This window comes from Acomys russatus, chromosome 14, assembly GCF_903995435.1.
Source record: "Acomys russatus chromosome 14, mAcoRus1.1, whole genome shotgun sequence".
NCBI lineage: Eukaryota > Metazoa > Chordata > Mammalia > Rodentia > Muridae > Acomys > Acomys russatus.
Genome location: NC_067150.1, coordinates 57,598,485 through 57,622,628, shown reverse-complemented (window position 1 = coordinate 57,622,628; position 24,144 = coordinate 57,598,485). Strand labels below are relative to the sequence as shown.

The following is a 24,144-nucleotide window of genomic DNA, read 5'->3' as shown; positions in this document are numbered from 1 at the left end:
AAGACCATATATTTATATCAGTTACCAGAAAATGCACTTAAGACAAGTACAGAGTGTAAGAAAACTCAAACATAGCAAAGGTCTATTCAGATAAACATCAGGAACTAAACACAGGGAAGGGGATATTACTAAGACTCTAAATGACTCTGTGGTGGTTTGGATATGGTCCCCATAGACTCCTATGTGTGAATGTTTGGCCCACGGGAGTGGCACTATTAGGAGGTGTGGCCTAGTTGGAGTAGGTGTGGCCTAGTTGGAGGAGGTGTGTCACTGTCAGTCTGGCTTTGGGGTCTCCTATGCTCAAGCTCAGCCCAGTGTAGAACAGAGTCTCCTTCTGCTGCCTGCAGATCCAGATGTAGAAGCCTCAGCCCCTTCTCCAGCACCATGTCTGCCAGCATGCTGCCACGCTCCCCGCCATGGTGACAATGGACTAACCCTTCAAACTATAGGCGAGCCCCAATTAAATGTTTTCCTTTATAAGAGTTGCCTTGATCATGGCATCTCTTCAGAGCAATGGAAACCCAAACTAAGACAGGCTCCAAGTCCTAGACAGTATGAGTATTCAGCAAGGCCCTCACAGTTTCCTTTCAGATACTCTTTTAGCTGAGCACTAGACTAAGAATATCTGTAGCTCACTTGGTATGTCACTTGCTTAGCATGCAAAATGTCCCAAATTTGAACCCTAGAACTACAATGCACAAAAAGAATACTTGTCTTGCATTTTAGGCATTATATCATGATGTATAAAAATACATTCCCTTCATTTAAACTTGAGTAACATTTAGTGGAAATCTAGCAGAGTCACTGTGAGGGAACTGAGACAGATGGAACGGAAAACTCCACAGGCTCAATGGTGGTCAGAGTGATCCATCTGATGACTATTAAATGTTTCTCCCATTTCATTTCTGTAAATATACACACTGGACTTTACATAACCTAATATGCTCATGGTACAACTATTCTATATAGCAAATAATCTGCAAATTCTCTCAGAATATAATGTGACAGACTTACTATTTATTATTTACTACCAACAGTTAAACATAAGAACTTTACATTCAAGCAATGAGCTTACACAACCATCTGGTACACAAAGCAGAAATTATTTCCTCTCTCGTAGAAAGAAGCATATGACAGTAAAGGGGCATCTGAGATTTGCCTGTGGACATAAATTAACTAAGTGGACATCTGAGATTTGCCTGTGGACGTAAATTAACTAAGTGGACATCTGAGATTTACCTGTGGATGTAAATTAACTAAGTGGACATCTGAGATTTGCCTGTGGACGTAAATTAACTAAGTGGACACTTGCTGATTTTGATCCATGGATTCTTACTACAAAACCTACTGTGTGGAACACATGAAAGATAATGCATTTATACCAGAGTTTTAAGATTTGCAATTGACTTTGTAAAAAAATAAAATGAATTGTTTGTATTAGATTTTTCAGCATATGGAATACTTGAGGCTTTCAAAGAATAAATTAAATCTGAATTTCAGCTTTTCTGGTCATCTACTTTGGACTGACATACATTTGGCTTCTACATTTAAGGCCAAAATTGCCGGTGAACTCAAGGAAGAAAACGTCAATGCTCTTCACTGTGCCTGGTCCTCTTTGGTAACACCACACTTTCCACCTGAAGGTATTCTCTTTATCTCCCCCCACCCACCCCGTGGGTTTTTTTGATACAGAGTTTCTCTGTGTAACAGAGCCCTGGCTGTCCTGGACTCACTGTGCAGACCTGGGGGCCCTGAATTCACAGAGGTCCATCTGCCTGCCTCTGACTCTTGAGTGCTGGGCCTCTACCTTCTTTTTTGATCATCTTACTTTTTTCGTTTCTATCACTGGTCCCCTCAAGTTTTTGTTTTGTGTTCCCCCACTATTCTTTAACAGAAAGGAGCCTTTGAGGTGCCTCGGTGATTTGGGTGAGAAGGTTAAAGGGTTCTAAGTGCTAAATGAATCAGCTTACTTCAAAGAACGGGAGCTGAAAGAATATGTACCCAGATCACACAACCAAGTAAGAAAGCAGGGCTCCTTTGCATCTACTGTGCTTGAAACAAAATTAAGTATTATCATCTCTATATGTTGCCTTAAATGCTTTTCTAGCCAGGCAATGGTGGCGCATGCCTTTTATCACAGCACTTGGGAGGCAGAAGCAGGCTGATCTCTATGAGTTCGAGCCAGCCTGGTCTACAGAGCAAGTTCCAGGACACCAATGCTAAAAAGGTTTTCTTTTCTTTCCAAGTTTCAAGGTATCACTTTTTAGTCCATTGAAATACTCTTGTGCATGCTCTTTCATTAGTCCTACCTGCCCTGTTGATGTCAAAGCAAGTGAAGACTGGCTCCCAGCACAGACTTTGCGAATAAACATTCCTTGTAAAGCTTCGATAACTTTAGGCTTATACACTCTGTTGGTATCACCATGGCCAAGTTTACCTACATACGTAAAAAGAAAACATTATTCAAGTTAGGCCACTTAAGTCTACGCTTGTTTTAAAGCACTGAATTTAATAAAGTACATTAACTTTTATAGCAATGACCAGACAGATTTAGAAACCCATAAGTTCCTGATAGCAGAGGACATTAACAAATAAACATGTCTGTTTTAAGAAAGCTAACAATTAATAACTAATAGCCTTTTGTGTCTTATTTTCAATCCATTAAAAACTATTTTAAAAAGACACAAAATAATTTTTCTTTCTTTTTCCTCCTTTAAGCCATATTTCTAACTTTTTCCTTTTTTAAATTAAAAAATTTTCTTTAAAGATTGTGGTATGTGATAGAAAAAGAGAGAAAGAGAAAGAAAGAGGGCGATCAGAGATATTGAATTCCCTGGAACTGGAGTGCTGGCAATTAAACTCGGGTCCCTAGAAGAACAGTTCTAGCTAGCTCTTAATCACTGAGCCAACCTTCCAGCCCTTATTTTTCCTTGTTTACTTATATGTGCATGCATGCATGCGTGTTTGAATATGTGCATGTGCATTCCCAGAAGAGGATGTGGAGCTGAACTGACACATGGTTGTGAGTTGCTTGCTGTGGGTGCTAGGAACCGACTCCAGTCCTCTGAAGGAGCATTAAACGCTCTAAACCACTGAGCCATCTCACCAGTGCCTGTATTTCTAACTTTAAATGGTTTGACAGGGAAAGTAGGCATTGTAACACAGTCTTATAATTCTACTGCTCAAAAAGCAGAGGCAGAATAGCTGCAAGTCTAATGTCACACAGCTAGACCCTGTCTTTAAAGGAAGAAAGGAGAAAAGGAACGAAAGCAGGCAAGCAAGCAGAAAGCAAGCCACTATAATCCCAGAATTTGGAGGGCAAAGAGGATTGTTAAGAGTTTAAAGCCAAGTCAGGTGTAGTGACACACACCTTTAATCCCAGCATTTGGGAGGCAAAGGCAGGTGGATCTCTGTGAGTTCCAGTCCAATCTGATCTATACAGACAGACCCATTCTCAAAAATAAATAAATAATTAAAAATAAAAATGAGTTTGAGGTCAGCATGGTCTACACAGCTAATTTCAGAAAGGGATACATAGTAAGACCTTGTTCCAAAAAAGAAAAAAAGTGCTGACAGTTTACATATTTTTTTTTGTTTTTTTTTTTTTTTTTGTTGTTGTTGTTTCAAGACAGGGTTTCTCTGTGTAGCCTTGGCTGTCCTGGACTCACTTTGTAGACCAGGCTGGCTTTGAACTCACAGTGATCCACCTGCCTCTGCCTCCCAAGTGCTGGGATTACAGGCATATTCCACCATCCTCGCTTTAGCCTCTAACTTTCAAACTCTCTTGCCCCAGCCTTGTAAATCCAGGTACAGCAGGAAAGCAGCAATATACCTGGCTAAAATTATCTTTTAATACTTAGTATCGTTGATCTCTGTGTACAGGTAAGCATTCATCCTGCTGACAGAATAACTAATTAGGCCGGGCATGGTGGCACACGCCCTTAATCCATGTTTAAAGAACCACTGCAACATATATCTTACAACAGATTTTATCATTCAGTTAATTAATTCATTCAGATTACATCTCAATTGTTATCCTGTCCCTTGTATCCTCTCATTCCTCCGTCCCTCCCGCTTTCACCCAACTCCCCTCCCCTATGACTGTGACTGTGACCTCCTCCCCCTGTATATGCTCATAGGGTATCAAGTCTCTTCTTGGTAGCCTGCTATCCTTCCTCTGAGTGCCACCAGGCCTCCCAATCAAGGGGACGTGGTCAAATACGGGGAACCAGAGTTCATGTGAGAGTCATTCCCAGCTCTCCACTCAACTGTGGAGAATGTCCTGTCCATTGGCTAGATCTGAGTAGGGGTTCAATGTTTATCACACATATTGTCCTTGGTTGGTGCAATAGTTTGAGCAGAACCCCTGGGCCCAGATCCGTACGTCAAAAAGTTCTTGTAGGTTTCTAGGACCCTCTGGATCCTTCTATTTCCCCATTCTCCCATACTTCTCTCACCTAGAGTCCCAATAGGATGTCCTCTCATCTATCCCAATTTCCTGGTAAGTGAGGTATGCATAATTGCACATATAAGCAAAAACTAATAATCTCTCCTTAATTCCGCATTTAAGTTATCATCTAATATTTCCCAAGTCAAGTGGCATCTAGATTGTGTGTTCTTTATGTCTTTGGCTGTTTCACTTTTTCTTATTGCTTCCCTTATTTGATATTATACACACACACACACACACACACACACATTAGTGGAGAATTCATGACAGAAAAAATTAGGAAAATTTGAAGTTCATCAATGACTTTGCTTTTAAGAATTTGGTCTGGAAAATACTTGGGGTTTTAAATACGTTAGTTTTGATATTCATGGCTTCATAGTTTGTCTGATAATAGCTATACATTAAATTATTGCTGTATCATTCACTTTTGACACTTTTTATGTTGAGTCTTTTAATTTTTATAGTAACATAACCCAGATATACTATAATAAAATACTGTATTTTAAAGCAATTAAAAATATTTAAAATCTTTAAAAAAAAAAAAAAAGAACTACTGTAATAATGCAAGAAACAATTTATTTGTTTTTATGTGTGTTCATCCACATTTGAATTTTTCTATACTGGCATACATATTTGAAAAAGATTTTTTTTTTCTTAAATTTTTAAGGAAAAAAAGCCTAAAGCTACAATAGGTTTTTCTCCCCACACCCCCCTCTTTTTAAAAAAAGAAACATACCATTGTCTCCTCCTCCAAAAGACCACACAGTTCTTCCATCTTTGGACAAAGCAATCGTATGTGAACTTCCACAAGAAACTTCTCCTACATTGCTAATGTCCTTTACTAACGTTGGAATGTTACGGCTATTACTGTCACCATGACCTTAGATAAAACACAGAAACATTGTTAACTTCTCTTCTCTAGGACATAATTCACAAGCGTAGTATGTTACCAGTTATTTTTAAATGCAATTAAATACAAAAAGGACAATCATCTCTACCTGCTCTACTTAAGTCTCCTCGGCTGCTCCCAACCTGGGGGCACAGGCACATCAAGGAGGCATTAGAGCATTCTAATTCCTGTAACAGTGCTTACCTTATCTGTCCAATAACATATCCATGTCAACTTCAGGGTCATAATGGTATGTTTCAGAGTATCTCTCAAACTCTACAGTGCCTGGTTACAATTTTTTGATAGATTTCATTACATCTTAGATAACAGCACCAGAATGTAGATAAAATTAACTATAGAAATGCATTTTAGAGTATAAACCTAATAAAAGAAAAGGCCGATGAACTCTATGATCACTGGTTCCTAGTAACAAGTCATTTCTGTTCTGTAGAAATAATTCCAAATTTTAAAAACTCTTACCTAGTCTTCCAAAGTCTCCTTCACCCCATGTATATAATTCACCATCCTCTGTGACAGCAGCACTGTGTCTGTATCCAGCTGATACACAAACAACTACCTGGATTGCACATAAGCAAATCTGATAAGCATACAAATGCCAACACACATACATAGGGACTTCACAAGCATCATCACTCACAACTCATGTAGAAGTCGTCATGAGGACCAAGGCAACTGACTAAGCAATCACTTATGGCCATGTTCTGCTTGCTGGGGCCTGAACCCTGGGGCTTTGACCCAAAGAAAAGAACAAGTGTTCTCTCTCCAAAAAGAGACACTGTAATTTCCAGCAAAGGCATGCCTACTCACTAGCAGGAATGCTACAGCACCAGTCAAGTCCTTACTGAAGGAGGCAGAGAGAGCACAACAAGGAGCAATGGCAACTTTTAAATCTAAGATTAACATAAAGCCTCTAGTCTTTACTGATTAGACAGTAGGTGAGTAACTCAGAAAGTACTATTACTAATCTAACTGAAAATATAAAGTCACACAAACTTCTCACAGGGCTTTTTGTCATTTAGAAATTATCTTTGATTAGTACAATGGTTCTCTACCTTCCTAATACTTCAACCTTTAATACAGTTCCTCAAGGTGTGGTGACTTCAAACCTCAAAATTATTTTCATTGCTACTTCATAACTAACTTTGCTACTGCTATAAATAATAATGTAAATATTTTTCCAATGGTCTTAGGCAACCCCAATGAAAGGGTTGTGACACACCTCCAAAGGAATCATGACCCACAGGTTGAGAATCACTGGATTAGTAGAATCAAAGCAGTAAGGACATATAACAACATAGCTTGGGGATCACTGATCAGTATTATCAGCTACTTTTAAAAAAAGCATTCAGAAAAGGTCAGCACTATGAGAGAGTGTTTCTTCTCTGTGTAGCCCTGGCTGTCTTGGACATGCTCTGTAGACCAGGCTGGCCTCGAACAGATATCTGCCTGCCTCTGCCTCCCCAGTGCTGGGATTAAAGGTGTGTGCCCAGCTAACTCCCTATTTTTTAAGGCGCCAAAAATGAGAATTGACAAATTTAAATGTGAGGCTCAATTTTTTTAGTATTTTTAAAATATTCTTAAACAATTTTTAAAATATCCTTAAAACTGAGAAATTCCAAGATTCCATTTGTAAATTAACTTAAATATTCTGTTATGTTTCCACCATGACATTTAAATTTAAACCACCCTGTTATAGAAAGAGGATAGTAAAAAGACGTAAGCAATGGAAGTAAAGCAATGAAATTAAGAAAGACGATATTAAAAGAACCAGAACATCACAATTGTTAAGCATGTTGAACAGAAGCACCTTAAAGCTCCATATTCAGTACCCTTTTAGTTACTGAGGCAGGGCCTGCTTTGCCATGCTCACTGCTCTCCCACTAGAAATCCTAATGGTATCTATCTGGAATTACAAAAGTGTGCCACTACACCCAGCACACTCTGTACCTTAGCAAGTATTTACGGTTGTTTACTAAGTGGCATGTTACAAGAACCACTGCTTTAGATCTTATAATTTTGATAAATAAGTGAAAATACTACAAGTCATGGCTGTGTGGAATTTATTTGATAGCCATTTGAGAAAATGTCACATGTTGGAAAAAATGTATTGTATGTATTCTGTTATAAAACTCGAAATCTTAAAACAGAGAAACCCACTTAGGTCTTACCTATGTTTAAAAAAAAAAAAGTCATTGAGATGTAACAAGAATAAATTAATAAAAAAAAAAAAAAAAGTCAAATAAAAATAAAAACAAGTTCTGTTTCTAATGGCATCAACTGCTTAAATGATCACTTAACAACTCTAAATGCCTCATCATTCAAGGGCTAGAGAGATGACTCAGTCCATAAAATGTTTTTATGTAAACATGAAAACTCAAGTCCAGTCACCAGAACTTCACATAAAAAAGCCAGAAGTGGTGGCACGTATTTGCAATCCCAAGGCTGGAACTGCAGAGACAGAGGATCCTGGGGCTCAAAGGGCAGCTTAGCTTTAACCTGTGAGATGCTGTCTCAACAAAACAGAAGGACTGGAGAGATGGCTAGGCTGTACAGCGTCTGCTGCTCCTGCCTGGGCCTGGGCGAGATTCTAGCACCTGCGCGGTTCCAAGAGATGACCTGGCCTCCTCAGGCATCAGGCATGCGCACATATATAGACATACATATAGGCAAAACACCCACATGCATAAAATAAATCTTTTTTGTTTGTTTTGTTTTTTAAGACAAGGTTTCTCTGTCTGGTTGCCCTGGAACTCACTCTGTAGAGCACTCTGGCCTCAAACTCAAAAAGATTAGCCTGCCTCTGCCTCCCAAGTGCTGGGATTAGAAGTGTGTACTACTATCACCCAGCAAAATAATTAAAATACATTAAAAAAATTTTTTTAATTATGGGGGAGGGCATGTGCATGTGTGTGCAAGTGCCCGTGAAGGCCAGAGACACTGATCCCCCTTGCAGTTGGTATTTCAGGGTAGCTGGGAGCAGAACATGGCTCTTCTGAAGAGCAGGATGCATGTTTAGCCACTGAGCTGACACATTTCTCCAACCTGCCCCCCACAAATCTTAAAACGTGGACTACTGTCCTAGAAACGATAGCCAAGGTTGACCTCACATGCCTGCACACACGTCAAAAACTAAAGGTGAAACTAAAAGGAACTAAAGCTGAATGATACATATGAAAGTATACTCTAATCTATAAAGCAGACACACAAAAAGACCAGACGAAGAGTGGCAGACAAGAGGAGACTCAGAAGAGAATCTCTCAGCACCTGACGGACATTGTCCATTACTGCACATACCTTCCCCTGTAGTGGGCCCTGGATAAGCTTGGGATATTTCTGGGTTGAACTATTCCCATGTCCCAGTTTCCCATAGTCGCCGTCTCCCCAGCTGAAGACTTCGCCTTCTGTAGTGAAAGCTAAAGTGTGACCATCGGAGCCTTTAGATGATGAGACTTTTTTAATGGACCGGTGAGGCTCAAAAGTTAACTTTTTTAAGGTAGACTGATTATTGGAATCTCCGAGGCCCAGTCTCCCATAGCTGCCTTTACCACAAGCTCTGACAGAGCCATCTGTAGAAATGACAAAAGTGCAATACTGTCCAGCTTCAATCTACAAAAGAACACCAGAATCTTAAGTTAGAAAATGCTTTGAGAGAGTCAAAATGTAGTACTTCAGGTCAGGTCAGGGTTATCAAAAAGGCAGAAAAGAAATAATTCAGAGCAGAAAATGGCATGAACTCCATAAAGAGCCTAAGCAGAAAAACCAATGGCATTTTCATATTAACCTCATGCTGAGTGTAAATTCATGTGTCTTTTAAGGTTATCTTCCAGATAATGACAAAAATGAAACAATGGGGCTGAAGATGGTTCGTTGGTTAAGAGGACTGGCTGTTCTTCTAGAGGACCTAGGTTTGCCTCTCAGCACCCACATGGCAGCTCACACTGTCTCTAACCTCAGCTCCAGGGGATCTGATATCCTCTCTTGGCTTCCACGGGCACTATACTTACATGTTACACAGACATTTGAATATGCAGGCCAAATATCCATACACAAAAAATTAAATAAATGAAATCTAAAAAAAAAAATCTAAAAATATAAATATATATACTCCTCATAAATGGAGCAGGGAAAAAATCCTATAAATTCCTTCCTTCCTTAAAGCAAGAATCACTAAGATAAAAAACATATATTCACACACTTTTATACTCACGAAAAAATGCAATTTAATGAAAAATATAAACTACAATATTGAGCTATAAATATAAAAAGAAAAAAACTTGATCATAAGGAAATAAAGCCAATTTGAAAAGGGAAAAAGTCCAGTTCTTATTAAATATTGCTTGTATTGAATACAGTATTAAAAGCTACTACCTCCCTGGCATGGTGGCGCACGCCTTTAATCCCAGCACTTGGGAGGCAGAGGCAGGCGGATCACTGTGAGTTTGAGGCCAGCCTGGTTTACAAAGTGAATCTAGGACAGCCAAGGTTACACAGAGAAACCCTGTCTCAAAACATCAAAAAGAAAATAAATAAATAAAACCTACTGCCATCCATTAGGATTTTTTCCCCCCTCTGTTTTTAGTATTTTGAAACAAGGTCTCGCTTTGTAGTGCTAGTTGGCCTGGAATTTGTTATATAGATCAGGCGTCTACCACCTGAATATTGGCATTAAAGACGTTCCTCACCACACACTGCTTCATTAGGCTTTTTAAAACACTAAATCCCAATTTAATATTTTGAATATAAAAATGGTGCCAAAAATTTGAAAGAAAAGAATTCATTTATCTGTTTAAAATGAAAGACTGAGTGATAAATATCATAGGTAAGAAATGCTCAATCAAGAATTTTTTTTCATTGAAAAATATACTCAACATTATCTACCAGTTCACAAAGAATACAGAGAACTTACGGTCTGAGCATCAGAGAAACTAGGAGCCAGTTTAGGTTGCAGTATTTTCTCCTGTGTGCCTTCTACCAGCTGGTGGCTGCTATTGCTGCCCCAAACATACACCTCACAGGTTTCAGAAACAATAGGAGCGTCGCCAGTCTGAACGCTATCTGGGCTAGCACATGTTCTTGAGTAGTCAGAAGCCATTCTACAAACCTATTAAAAATTTAAATATACAAAAAAATTAACTAATGCATCTTTAGTCTAGTTTTACATATTCTCTAAAAGTATTGTCTTAACTACTAATACTCTAAGTTACTCACACCTAACTTTGCATACTGAGAGCTGAAATATTTACTAGCACAGAATGAATAACTAAAATAGGAAGCCTCTTTAAGTAAAAATGTCATCACCTACAAACTTCACAGAAAATCAGTTCATAAAGACAAAGAAGGAAAAAATGCCACCTGATAACCTCGTCACCCCGGCACAGTCAATGTCCCCTTTTTTCATATGCACATTCTTTAACACAGTCACTGCAAGCAATACAGAGCTGACAAGTGACACAAGACAATGACGCAAAGCTCTCTGTGTGCTCTTCGTGCTTGAATAGACAATATTCCATCTATTGTTAAAAATCACAATCAACCAGTTTTCTCTAATGGGCATCCAAATCCTAATCTTGGTTACGTAGACCATTTACTGACCAGGCAAGTGGTGCCCTCCTCTAATCCCAGCACTTGGGAGGCCAAGAGTATGTTACTGTATTTTGTCCCAAAGCAGGGGAAGTAAGGTGGCCTTCTGACTGATCCAATCAGGAATGGATCTACATCAGAACACCAGTCTCACTAAAATCACACTGACACTGAGAGTTAAAGTTTAAAGCGTCTTATAAATTGATGTTGCAGCAAAGAGGAATGCGGTTATTTTAACTCCACAGCTTCTATCAGTAGTAGAGCTAAAATTAATCACTCTATTGCTTTCCATGTTTTTTGCCAGCCTATTAAACGGGAAGTGATAGAAAAGTTTTACTCAGAACCTTTAAATAAAATGCAAAGCAATAGAGTACGTTTGACAAGGCTTTCCTAGTGAACATGGGGACAGTTCTGAGGAAACTGTAACTGCCTCTGACAGAGGATCTGGAATTTCACTGAAGACAAAAGTAAAACTGATCATTTATAGACCTACCTACTGTGACAAGGTCCTTCCTCACTCTTTTCTCAAAAAAAAAGGGGGGGGGGCATACTCATGAGGTTTAAAAACACACTTTTAAAGTAAAGGAATCTAAAAGCAAACAAATCATGCTGCCTGGAATCTCAATCCATTCTGAAGTTCAGAGAACTAGTTTAACATAAAAGTTAACACGGAAGTACTGTTGAACTTGATGACTCGGTCACAGTGGTGCCTAGCTGTAATTCCAATGCTCAAGAGATCAAGGCAGGAGGATAGTGAGGTTGGAAGTCAGCCTGGGCCACAGACCCTAAAACAAAAACCAAAAAGAACAAACACAGAGCGAGGAGCATAAGAGAAGACAAGGAAGGGTGGTGGGGGGAGGAGGGGAGACCTAGGGAGAGCAGGAGGGAGGGCAGGAAGAAAGAGGATGAAAGGAGAACAAAGGTGGGACGGAGGAAAGGAGAAAGACACAATGCCATCCCTGTAATAAACACATGGCAGAAAAACTCACCCCCACACACAGTAAACTGTAATCGGTTTCAAGCCAAGAGATGAAGAAAATCAAACAATAAGTACAAGAGATAAACAAATCTGAATCGGAAATGCTCGTGTGACAAAAGTGAGAAACTGGGGTGCTTAGCTGTAAATGGGACTGACATATCATGCCTCCTCTCCAGCCAAGGCTTGGGACCCTCACTGCAGAGGAGGCAGAAGGCTTAAGAACCATAGGTGCTGGATAACTTCAGGAAAAGTGTCTTAGGCACAAGACAGGGCAGTCACACGTATGAACTCAAAGGGACTGTGAAGCCATGCACCTCTAGCTGAGGAACTAACGGCATTCGATAGCTGCTGGGAGAGGAAGTCTGGCTCACTTTTGTTTTGTTTTGTTTATGACTTCAACCATTAAGTAGGTCAAACTCCAAAACAAGGCCCACTTCCAAGTGTAGTTGGGCAACACAAACTGGACTTTGTAGACTAAAATAAAGAGAAAACTCAAAATTGAGTGGATCAGGGAAGTGAGGATAAACAGGGCAGATCTAGAAAGAGTTGGGGGCGGGGGTAATATGATCAAAATTATCATCAATGTGAGTTCAAAGCCAGCCTGGTCTTCAAAGAGAGTTCAGGACAGCCAAGATAACACAGAGAAACCCTGTCTCAAAACCAACAATGACAACAACAACAACAAAATGTTATCTTAAAGTTTTTTAAGGAATAAAGTAGAAAATTTAAACATTTAAAAATGAAGACCAAAGTAGAAGAAATAAGAGAATAAATAAAAATAGTATGGACTAAAGGAATGCTCAGCAGTTAAGAGCACAAGAGGACCAAAGTTTGGTTTCAAGTACCCACATTGGACCACCTGTAACTGCAGTTCCAGGGGATCTAATGCCTTCCTCTGGTCTCTCCTCCAGGGGCCACATTTTTGGCATCCATTCACATAACAAACACATACATAGAGAAATGAAAATAAAAATAAGTCTTTTAAAAATTAACAATGTCCTATGAGTAACGAAAGATAAAGACATAGAAATGAGAAATAAACTAAAAATGATTTTTTTTGTTTTGTTTTCAATAAAAGGTGACAAAGCAAGGTAAAAGACTAACACACAAACAGGAGTTCCTCCCCCAAAAAGAGCCAAATGAGCTGGTGACAATGGCACAGCTCTTTAATCCCAGCACTCGGGAGGCAGAGGCAGGTAGATTTCCGTGAGTTCCAGGCCAGCCAAGGCTACACAAAGAAATCCTGTCAAAAAAAAAAAAAAAAAAAAAAAAAAAAAAATCAAGAAAGAGAGAGGGAAGAAAGAGAATAAAGATAATATGAAAATCTGTAATTTAGGAAAATATTTCTGAAATAAAAAGATCTGAAACTATATATTGAATTCTCACATTTCTAAGATTATTATCCCGGGGTGGGGGATTGGAGAAGGAACATCACAGTGTTTTCTAGTAAAATTACTGATCTTTAAGGGGGGGGGGAACCCTTTCTTTCAATTGTTTCTCATCAAAATGAGCACATGACTCCTACAGAAAAAAAAAAAAAAATGATTTCCAGACTTTGACAATGATTATGCCAGAATAGGGTAACATATTTAAGATTCACAAGAAAATATAGTATGAACCAATAATTCAATTAAAAGCAGTTTCAAAGAACAAAAAGCACAGCAGTGATCAGCATGCAAGGACAAAAGAATCTTATTCCTCTGTGCTGTTACTGAGAATCTAGACAATAGGTTCAAAGTGAAAAAGAATAGAGAGGCTAGTGGGACTAACACTAGCTGAGTCCACAGGCAGGGACTTGGGAACGGCTACATGCGCTACTACTACAGAAACGAAGCACAAAAATGGGTTTTAGAAACCACACAGCAGTCATTATTTGTCTTATTTTCAACATGCTCTGTGTGTGCTCACAAATATGTGTGTGACATATGTAACATGGTTAAAACAAATAAAGAATATTCTACTTCTTGTGATCTCTATAGTCTTGACAATCAGCACGCTCCATTTGATGGAAAAAAGACTTAAATGTAATATAGGAAAGGTTAGGTAAGCAGTCAGTAGCTCAGAAGACACTTTGACTTTAAACCAGTATATTAATCACACACACACACACACACACACACACACACACACACACACACACACACACGCACACACGCATGGACAAATGCACTCTTTGTAGCTATGTCCAGTACAGAATAGCCTAGGAAGAACAACTCAGCAGTGAGTAAGCGTCTCTAACACTCCAACTGTGGCTCTGAAAACCAACTTTCTCAATAAAAGAAACCAACAAATTTGGGGGAGACAGCTAGTCAACTGTCTAGTTGTGTGTATACAAGAAATGTATGCGTGCAAGCCAGGAACAACACGCTGCGTAAGATAGCAAGAAAGCTATCACAGAGTAGTAGCCTGTGTCAGGAGAACCCAGAACAGCCTTAAAGAGACTACCACCTTGAAAAGACTATTAGCCCAAATGACGCAATAATAACTCCACAGACGGAAACTCAAAAGTTCAAACTTAACAGTCTATATGGATATTTTTAAATGACGTCAACTGGTCAAGTTTGGAAGATGGAAAGAGCAGCAATTCAGTCAACTAAACACTAGTAAATAAAAAGCGAATGGGGAGCCCAGTGTGGTGGCGCACGCCTTTAATGTCAGAGCCTGGAGATAGAGGCAGGTGAATCTCTGTGAGTTCCAGGCATCCTGTTCTACAAAATGAGCTCCAGGACAGGCAAGGCTGTTACACAGAGAAACTCTGTCTCCAGACCCCCTCCAAGCTCTCCAAAAACCAAAAAGCGAATGAAAGAAACAAGCACTTACTCACATTTCCCATATAAACTGTTTATATAGGAAATAATCAGCTAATAAAAGAAGCAATACTCTGAAAAGTATTCCAATTAATAAATGGATTAAAGTAAAAGAATTAGAATATCATACAACCACCACCAACCCCCAAAAAAGGGGGTGTGAGCACATAGATTAAGATTTTTTGAAACATTTTTTTAAGTGGGAAAAACTGAACTCAAGTCCAGGCACACACACATGGTGACAAAACTACAAGGAAGTTAGTTTAAAAGTCAGGACAGTGGTTCTGTTGTGGAGGAGAAAACAAGCAATGACCAGAATGTGAAAGGCCTCCTGCAGTGCACAGCGGACAATATGAGGAAGTCTGTTCTTTCCTTCTACCATGGGGTACCTGGTGATCAATCAAGTGTCAGGTTTGACAGTAATCTTTTTTGTTTTTTAAAGCCTGAGTAATTACTAGAAGGGTATTTCTTTTATAACAATTCATTAAGGTACAAAATTATTTATACATCCTTCTGAATCTGTTTTACTCAATAACTTTTTTCAACGAAAATTACCAATACATGATACGAAACTTAAAATAAATGAAGGAGATACATCAAAAAGCCTATCTTTCCCACCTCTGGCACTACGCACTGAGTTCCACTCTCCGGAGGCAGCCAAAGGCAGGATTCTCTTCCAGACCCTTTCTAGAGGTAAATATATGCTATAATATCTTACAACAAAGTTACTTTTAATGCAAAGCTATGAAAATTACATACCTCTTCAAAAAGACATAATGCTGCTTCATAGAGTGAACATAAGCCTTCAGATGTTCTAGTTGGTTCTCTCCACTGACTCCGATCAGCAGATGAACCCTGGAATTACACATTGTAGGGTACAATATGGAAAGGAAACAGACATTTATGTTTAAAAAATTATTTGAAAAACTGTTTGTAAGATTAGGTGTACTACGATCAAATCCTAATATTAAGCCATGAAACTAAATGAAAATATTAACAAAAATGTTCAAGTGATCAATTAAGCACCAATCCCTTTCTAACCGCCTCATTAAATATTGAGAAAGCCATACTAAATAAAACACAGGATTCTTCTGGGCAAATGCAGAATCTTGAAAACAGCAGTCTACTTTTCAGTCGTATCCTTGCCTCACTTTTATAGGTCAGGGTGTGTGGCTTTAGGAGGAGAATGGGTGATTTTTAACTAGGTACAGCTGGTATCTGACCAGGACCAACAGGACAACAGAAAGTAGAAAGCCAGTAATAAAGTTATTGCTACATTTTACAGCTACTATGAGGTGGGTCATCTGTGGGAAAAGTTAATCAACTTAACAGAAGCAGGTGAAAAAGTATATAACGTAGTCAGAAAAATAGGGATTTCTGAAGGTAGACTCAAGCTTGTAAGAACTATTTGACACAGTATGTGGCCCAGGAGTCTATGTTATATTAAGATACTCAATACATGTATAAACCCAGGCTAACACAGTTGCTTCACACTTTCAAGATCAAAGTAAATAATATCTTACCTCACAGGTTAACATGATAATTGAAAAAAGTATGCGAAGCACCTGATAGAAAACAGGCACTAAAATTAGTTCACTTCCTCCTTACTCCAAGTAATGAGGAACAGTGAATCAAAGAAGCTGAAAAGGCGTCAAGTAGAATATTATTAAATAATGAATAAGCACATTATACACATCTATACATATATTTATTACTATAAGTATTTCTTGAGGTTTTAGTGTCAATTTAAATATCAAATCAATGTGTGACTATATAAGAAATTTTATGCTAGAAGATGCTAAATGCTATAAAATAAAAAGGGGCAGAGAGTACTTGCCTAGCACACTAAATCCTGGGGTGTTCCCAAGTGCGGGGTGCGACAGTGGGAGGGTGAGGCAATGAAACTCAACAGTGTTATTCCATCATAGATCCTCTAGCTGTTTTTCTCTCACCCAACATTCAAGCCAAGCTCTCCTGTAAACTCTTTCCAGGTGACTGGCAGTTCTACGCCTCCCATTTGCAGCTTTAAGCAAGACTATCCCCCTCTACACACTAAGCCACATTAAATCATGTGGTGGAGAGCTTCCCTCTTGCCTACTGGAAACTTACAAAAGGTAGAAACCCACATTATGTGGCCCGAAAACATTTTCATATTCATTATCCTTCTCTCTCTCTCTCTCTCTCATATATATATATATATATGTATATGTATGTATGTGTGTATATATATATATGTATGTATATGTGTGTGTGTGTGTGTGTGTGTGTGTGTGTACACCCACATACATATATCAGCTTCTTTCCTAAACCTGATGATCTGACATGTGTTTCTGTTATAACAAATAGAGATTGTGGAAAACAGCCTAAACTCCTGGGGTACTCCTTTCCTTCTAAGGAAAAGTGAGGAAGAGTCCTCTTACTAATTTTGTTCTAGAAGGAAATACACATAAAAGTGTATAATCATATAGTGATGGTGTCTAATAGTATCTTTTTCCTCTTTACTAATAAAAGCAATTCAAAATGCATAGATAAGAATTGAGTGACTTTTCACAGGAATATTAGCATGAGCAGATAAACAGTATTTCAGATTTGAAAGGAGCAAAATCTGAAAGTACAAAAGAAACAAAACAAAACAAAAAAAACCACAATGAGAAAAACAGATGTCCAAGTAACATTGCTTTTTTAAATTTAAAAAAAAAAATGTTTTAAAGAATATTAGCTGGGCAGTGGTGACACACACCTTTAATCCCAACACTCGGGAGGCAGAAGTAGGAGGATCTCTGTGAGTTCAAGGCCAGTCTGGTGTCTACAGAGAGAGTTCCAGGACAGCCAAGGCTACACACAGAGAAACCTCATCTCAAAAAACAAAACAAAAAGGGAAAAAAAATAAGAAAAGAAAATCAATGGTAACGTGGCCGAATATTTACAGTTTAGTTCATAAATACAAAGCATACACCAGATAAAAGTTCAGTGCTTCTGCTGTAAAAGTGACTTTTTAATGAAATATTTTTATTAATCAAAAGCTTTGCATTTCACTTGGTGATGGAGGAAGTTTTCAAATATGTAAATATAACAAGTGACATTTTTAGCGAAATTTAAAATACATTTGTTAGGTTATTTTGAGCAAAAGGTACATAAACTCTCCCTCTCCCCCTCTCCCTCCTTCTCACTGTCACAAAAACAAAAAACAGAACTCTGGAGGAACATGACGGCACACCTCTTCATCTCAGAGCAGAGGCAAGTGGATCTCTGAATTCAAGGAAGCTGGTCTATTCACGACAGCCAAGGATATACAGTGAGACCATGACACGCACACACGCACGCACACGCACACACATGCGCACACACACAAGCGCGCACACACACAAGCGCACACACACACACACACACACCAAAAAGAAAAAACAAGCAACAAAAACCTGATCAAATTAACTTTACTGAACTTATACCTAAATCAGTTTATAAGTATTTGAGCCCTAATGCTTTAAAATTCAAATTTTCATTCTTGGATTTCAAAGTTATTACATTTCAGTCTTGCAAATTTTTAAATTTATCATATATGCTTATTCCTTAATATGATATCCAAAGTTATGATAGTGAAAGGATTTTACTTCTAGTGACAACAAATTCTTCACAGACTTCTGCTCAACTCACTACTTCTGTTTATTCAGGCCTCTGTTCAAATGTCACAACTCAAGGGTCCCACCCTGACCACAGTAACTAAAATAGCAGACCTTTTCATTCTCAATCTATCATTCTCTTTCCTCTTAAGATGTCTTGCTTGAAATTATGAATTTTTATGACTTATTTTTATTTTATGCATACAGGTATTTTGCCTGCATGTATATCTGTGTACCATGTATATGCAGTGCCCACAATCTAGAAGAGGGTGTTGGATCTCATGGAACTGAAATTACAGATAGTTGTGAGCCACCATGGAGATGCTGGGAACTGAACCTGGGTCCTCTACAAGAGCAACAAGCTCTTAACTGCTGAGCCATCTCTCCAGCCCTAAATTTATGTATTTCTTTCCTGATCATCCTAGCAAGATGTGAACTTTGTAAGAGCAGAAACTGTATCTCTAGGGCTGCACACCCAGGTCCTAGAATAACACTTGACATACAGTACATAACTTTTAAAGTCTGGAAAGGGCCTTGTAAGGTGGTGCATACTTATAACTACCACACTTGGGAGGTCGATGCAGAAGGATTAGAAATGCAAAGTCAGCCATAGCTACATAGCAAGTTCAAGGCCAGACTACAAAAAATGGAAAGGATGAAATTGGAGAGGCTTTCAAAAAATTGCCATCTCATTTTACACAAAAAAGGGACTCTCATTTTACACAAAAAAGGGACTCTCGTTTTACACAAAGAAGTTAGGTTAATTCTCCAAATCCACTAAAATAAGGTAACACTTAATAAACTCAGCTTCTGATGCAGAGGCCTTTACTGTACTAACTGTCCAATCCTTACAGATCAATGTGTTCAAGGTTTTCCCCACAGAGCGAGAGCGAGAGCATGCGCACACGCACACACACACAAATATATATATATAAAATATTTAAGCAACTTAACATACCAAAAGAATTCCCAAATTACTTACAAGAACCACAGAATCATTAAAAGCAGGGTTGACTAGCTAGCAATTTGTTAAAGTTGACACTTGGAGTACATGGTACATACCAAAGAACGCCTCATCTGCATTAATACAGCCATAAAGCAGTCAAAGCTGATCATTCCTTCCTGGCTTGATGGCAGTTTGTTTTTTTCCATGGTATGTACAACCGCTGAAGCCCCCAATGCCATTTCTATCCATTCAAGAAGATATCTCAAAGAGCCTCTCTGAGCTGCTAGGCCAAGCAGCAACTCAGAAGCTAATCTACGACCTAACGTGTCTGCCCCAGAATTAGGAATAGTTACTCCTTTAAGAAATGTTGTGACTTGTGATAGGCAGTCCAAGCCCATAGGTGGAATCTTGCTTTCATTTGCTAAAGACAATGGAGGCAAAGAGCTCACAACTTCAATTGCAGTATGAATTACGTCGTTGCAGAGACTGAGGCCAGGTCCCGACACAGGCATCATCCAACTTTGTCTCAGAAGTGCAAATAATAAACTTAGACCAGTGCGGACACCCATTTCTATAAGTGCATCAGTGCTTGACCGGGGACGTTCGCTGACAGAATGGACGTCAGCGGATCCAGAGCTGCTCTCTGGAGAATGCTGCTGCTGCTTCACTTTGCCTTTGTCATGGTACTTGTTAGACAGTGCATAAAAGACACGCTGGAGAACAAGCAATCGCTTCCGTAGCGCCCCAGCAAACGGAGAGTCGGAACATACCATCTTTGCTAGTGCTAGCTGGCTGCTAAGAAGGGCATCCAAATAATGGTCCTGCTCATCACTTGAAAGAGACTCACGCTCAAAGTCGGGCAATTGTGGTCCTTTGAGGCATAAAACCTGTTGAGGCAAAGGTACTACTTCCTTATTGCTGACCAGTTTAGAATACAAAACAGTAACTCCCTCTCTTGTAGCAATAGATTCACTGTCCTCTGTGATCCAGGAGCTATTCAGGTGTTCGAGCCATTTCAGTTTCACTGGTGGAACCATAGTCGACATGTTGATTTATTCTTCAGCCATTAGATCTACAGAGGAAAGAAAGAAAAAATTATTTAAAATAAATAAAAAATAAAAAAATTTTTAAAACCTAGCACAGGTGACCCATAAAATGTTTCTGGACTTCTATCTTCTAATTATATCCAGTGATTTAAAAACTAGTAAAATGTAAATGAAGCCTAAGGTTTAGCTCATGGTTCATACCATTGTTTTATTTTAGCTCTGATAAATGCACCATGGTTATATAAGACATTAAGTTAAACAGAAATAGGTAAAGGTCTATAAAATTGCAAGATATTTAAAAGTTAGTTTAGAAAATAGTATTTCATTCTTTGTTTGTTTGTTTTTATTTTTTCTTTAAGACAGGGTCTCTCTGTGTAGCTCTGGCTGTCCTGGAACTCACTCTGTAGACCAGACTGGCCTCAAACTCACAGAGATCCACCTCCCTCTGCCTCCCTAAGTGTTGGGATTACAGGAGTGTACCACCATGCCCAGCTTGGAAAAATGAATTTTAAATGCAGTCTATATGAGGAACGATCAAGTATTAGAGCCTGTCAAAATATACATGCCCCCACTCCACCATCAAGTGTACAGCGCCTGCCACTGCTTCCTCCCCCTAGAAGCCTTAATTTAAAGTGACGATCCCTCTCTGCTGCCCATTAATGTAGCTTACAAATTAAACTCCCAGACAACAAGTTCTCATCAGCTCCAATTCATCCTCCACTCAGTGCAAACCCAGACTTACATGCTGAAAGCCTCAACAGCGGATCTGATGTTTCACACTAACCCTTGAGATCAGACACACAAGAGCCCCTACATGTCTTCCTGCCTCCTCCTTTACTCCTTTCATATCTTAAATTCTCAGTACTGGTCCTTTCAAGAAAACAGCCTTGGGAAAACTGCTTCTAATATCTTTATTTAATGAAGTCCTTTCTCTTCTTCAAAATTTACTTCAAAAATCTTGTAGGAGCTCTCAGAATTAGTGCATTCTAATTTTCTAACAAAATGCCTCTTACTTTGAACTAAAATTATGGAAGATCTTAAATCACCTAAGAGATAGCACAGACCTCAACATCAAAAACCCTGTTCCACTCAATTTTAACATCCTAGCATGCAACCTAAATCATCACTACAGTGCTTGCTAAATTACTAATTAATTGCAATTACTCTTCTCAATTAAACCATGCGGGTAACCAAAAGGGTAAGTGATGGGATTATTTCTGTCAGTCTCTCTAACCCTTAAGCATTTAGTGGCTAGGTACTATTTCTTACTTCAATGAAAGTATAAGTAAAATGGGCCTGTAATCCCAGCACTCAGGAGACAAAAGCAGAAGGGCCGCCTTGTACTGCATGCTACCTTCCAGGTCAGCCTACACTAGATAGGGAGGCCACCTTGTACTGCATGCTACCTTCCAGGTCAGCCTACACTAGATAGGGAGACCCTGTAGCAAGAGAGGATTGTCTGAGGCAGAGATGGTGATGCCACACACCATTAGTCCAAGCACTCAGGAGGTAGCGGCAGGCAGATCTCTGTGAGCTTAAGGCCAGTCTGGTCTATAGAGCAAGTTCCAGGGACAGCCAGGGCTACACAAGGAAACCTTGTCTCAAATAAAATGGATATTTAAATGAATTGGTTGATAAAATCTATGTGACATGGAATAACATTTTTCTTTTTAATATTAATTTTTTTAACTTTTACATATACATTTATATTATTATGCATATATACAATAAACTACCCACAGCAAGAAGAGCCATGAAACAATTAGGAATTATATTAAATGTTACATTCTTAGTGTTTTGGCTATTTGTATTTGGCAGTCTTGAAGAAAACATCTTTTCTATCTTTGTGCATCTAAAATTCTAAATGTAAATCAATATGTATCAAATCTCATCATTATCAACTTAAATCATCTATCTAGACCTAAAGACATCTTAATCCCTAAACAACTAAGCTTAATTGTAAAACTAAACTATCTGTTCTTCAACCCCATCAGAGACTTGAGAAGGAATAAAAATTACCTGAGTATACAGGGCGTGCAGGTGAGCAGCTTCCCAAATGAGAAGATGACATACACAGTCTGCAGAATAGCAATTTTTAAAAACGTTGAAGCTAGGGTCTCTCAAGAAGCCTGCGCCATGTCTTAGTTGTATGCTAGCCTTTCTTTGGCCTCTCTCCCTTAGCGCATTTCTTAACCAATTGTAAGTTTGTTTCGTGAAGAATAAAATAATGAGAAGTTTTTCAACAATTTACTATAGAAAACAAAACCCTGTGATGAAATCAGCCAAAATACTGATCTTTTCCCCCCAGCTCTCCCTTCCATGACTAGACCTGAGATTTGATTCCTGGAAAGAGTCCCTTTGCTTTTTTTTTTTTTTTTTTTTTTTTGCATATGCTGCTCCTTCTACTTAAGAATCTGCCTTCAGCCAGTCAACATCTAGTGCAAGATATCAATTTAAACAGCCCAATACCAGGGACTTATTACGCTATACTCACTCAGTAAGTCAACTTAATCATAAGTTAACTATCACTTCCTCAGGGAAACTATCCTTGACTGCATCCACAGGAGAGCAAGTCCATCTTTTAAAATACACAGCATATAGGCTTTTGAAGACAGACCTAATGATTCTTTGGATTTCCTCGATATCTGTTATGTCTCCCTTTTCATTTCTGATTTTGTTAATTTGGATAATCTCTCTCTTTGCCTTTTAGTTAGTTTGGCTAAGGGTTTGTCTATCTTGTTGATTGTCTCAAAGAACTAGCTCTTAGTTTCTTTGATTCTTTGAATTTTTTTTTCCCTAATTTATTGATTTCAGCCCTGAGTTTGATTATTTCCAGCCTTCTACTCTTCTTGGGTGTGTCTGCTTCTTTTTTTTTTCTAGAGCTTTCACGTGTTCCATTAAGTTGTTTGTATGAGGTGGCTCCAATTTCTTTTATAAAGGCACTTACTGCAATGAACTTTCCTCTTAGCACTGGTTTCATTGTGTCCCAAAGGTTTAGATATGTTGTGCCTTCATTTTCATTGATTCTAGTAAATCTTTAATTTCTTTCTTTATTTCATCCCTGACCCAGGTGTCATTGCGTAGAACATCGTTCAGTTTCCATGTGTATGTAAGCTTTTTGTTATTTCTATTGTTATTGAAGTTCAGCTTTGTATTTGCTCAACTATGTTCAAAGCAGCATTATTCATAATAGCCAGAATCTGGAAACAACCCAGATGTCCCTCAACCGAAGAATAAATAAAAGAGAAGGTGGTACATTTACACAATGGAATACTATACAGCTATTAAAAACAAGGAAATCTTGAAATTTGCAGGCAAATGGATGGAACTAGAAATGATCATCCTGAGTGAGGTAACCTAGACCCAGAAAGATATGAGTGGTATATACTCACTTATAAGTGGATAATAGCCCAAAATAGATCTCCTCTGAGAGACTCCACTCAGCAGGGAATCAGAGCAGATACTGGGACTCAAGCTGGACTCTGGGCAGAGCGCTGAGAGTGGTAGGGAAGAGTGGGGGGATGGTAGGTCCAGAAGGGAGCAGGTGCTCCACTGGGAAGCCATCAGGGCCTGCAGATCTGGAGTCAGGGAGGCCTGCGCAAACTGATGCACCAACCAAGGACAATGCATGCAGAGAACCAAGACCCCTGCTTCGATGTAGCCCATGGGCTGCTGAGTCTCCACGCTGGGGGGCGGGGGACTTCTGCTGAACCTCTGACGTGTACTCTGGTGCCCACAACTTAGTCACTAACCCTTGGCAAGTCGGCCTTGTGGGCACACAGAGGAAGGGGATGCAGGCTGTCCTG

The 24,144-nt window shown here is 38.9% G+C and overlaps 1 protein-coding gene across 1 annotated transcript in view; it reads right to left on the bottom strand.

The window, feature by feature from the left end:
• Positions 1–24,144, bottom strand: part of Herc1 (HECT and RLD domain containing E3 ubiquitin protein ligase family member 1) — a 161,019-nt gene that overhangs the window by 119,580 nt on the left and 17,295 nt on the right. The window contains exons 2-8 of the mRNA XM_051156694.1: positions 19,409–20,364; positions 15,486–15,581; positions 10,267–10,461; positions 8,655–8,966; positions 5,820–5,916; positions 5,187–5,330; positions 2,310–2,437 (exon numbers count right to left, since the gene is read on the bottom strand). Coding sequence (XP_051012651.1) covers positions 2,310–2,437; positions 5,187–5,330; positions 5,820–5,916; positions 8,655–8,966; positions 10,267–10,461; positions 15,486–15,581; positions 19,409–20,338 — 1,902 coding nt within the window. The 5' untranslated portion in view covers positions 20,339–20,364. The remainder of the gene's footprint in view (positions 1–2,309; positions 2,438–5,186; positions 5,331–5,819; positions 5,917–8,654; positions 8,967–10,266; positions 10,462–15,485; positions 15,582–19,408; positions 20,365–24,144) is intronic.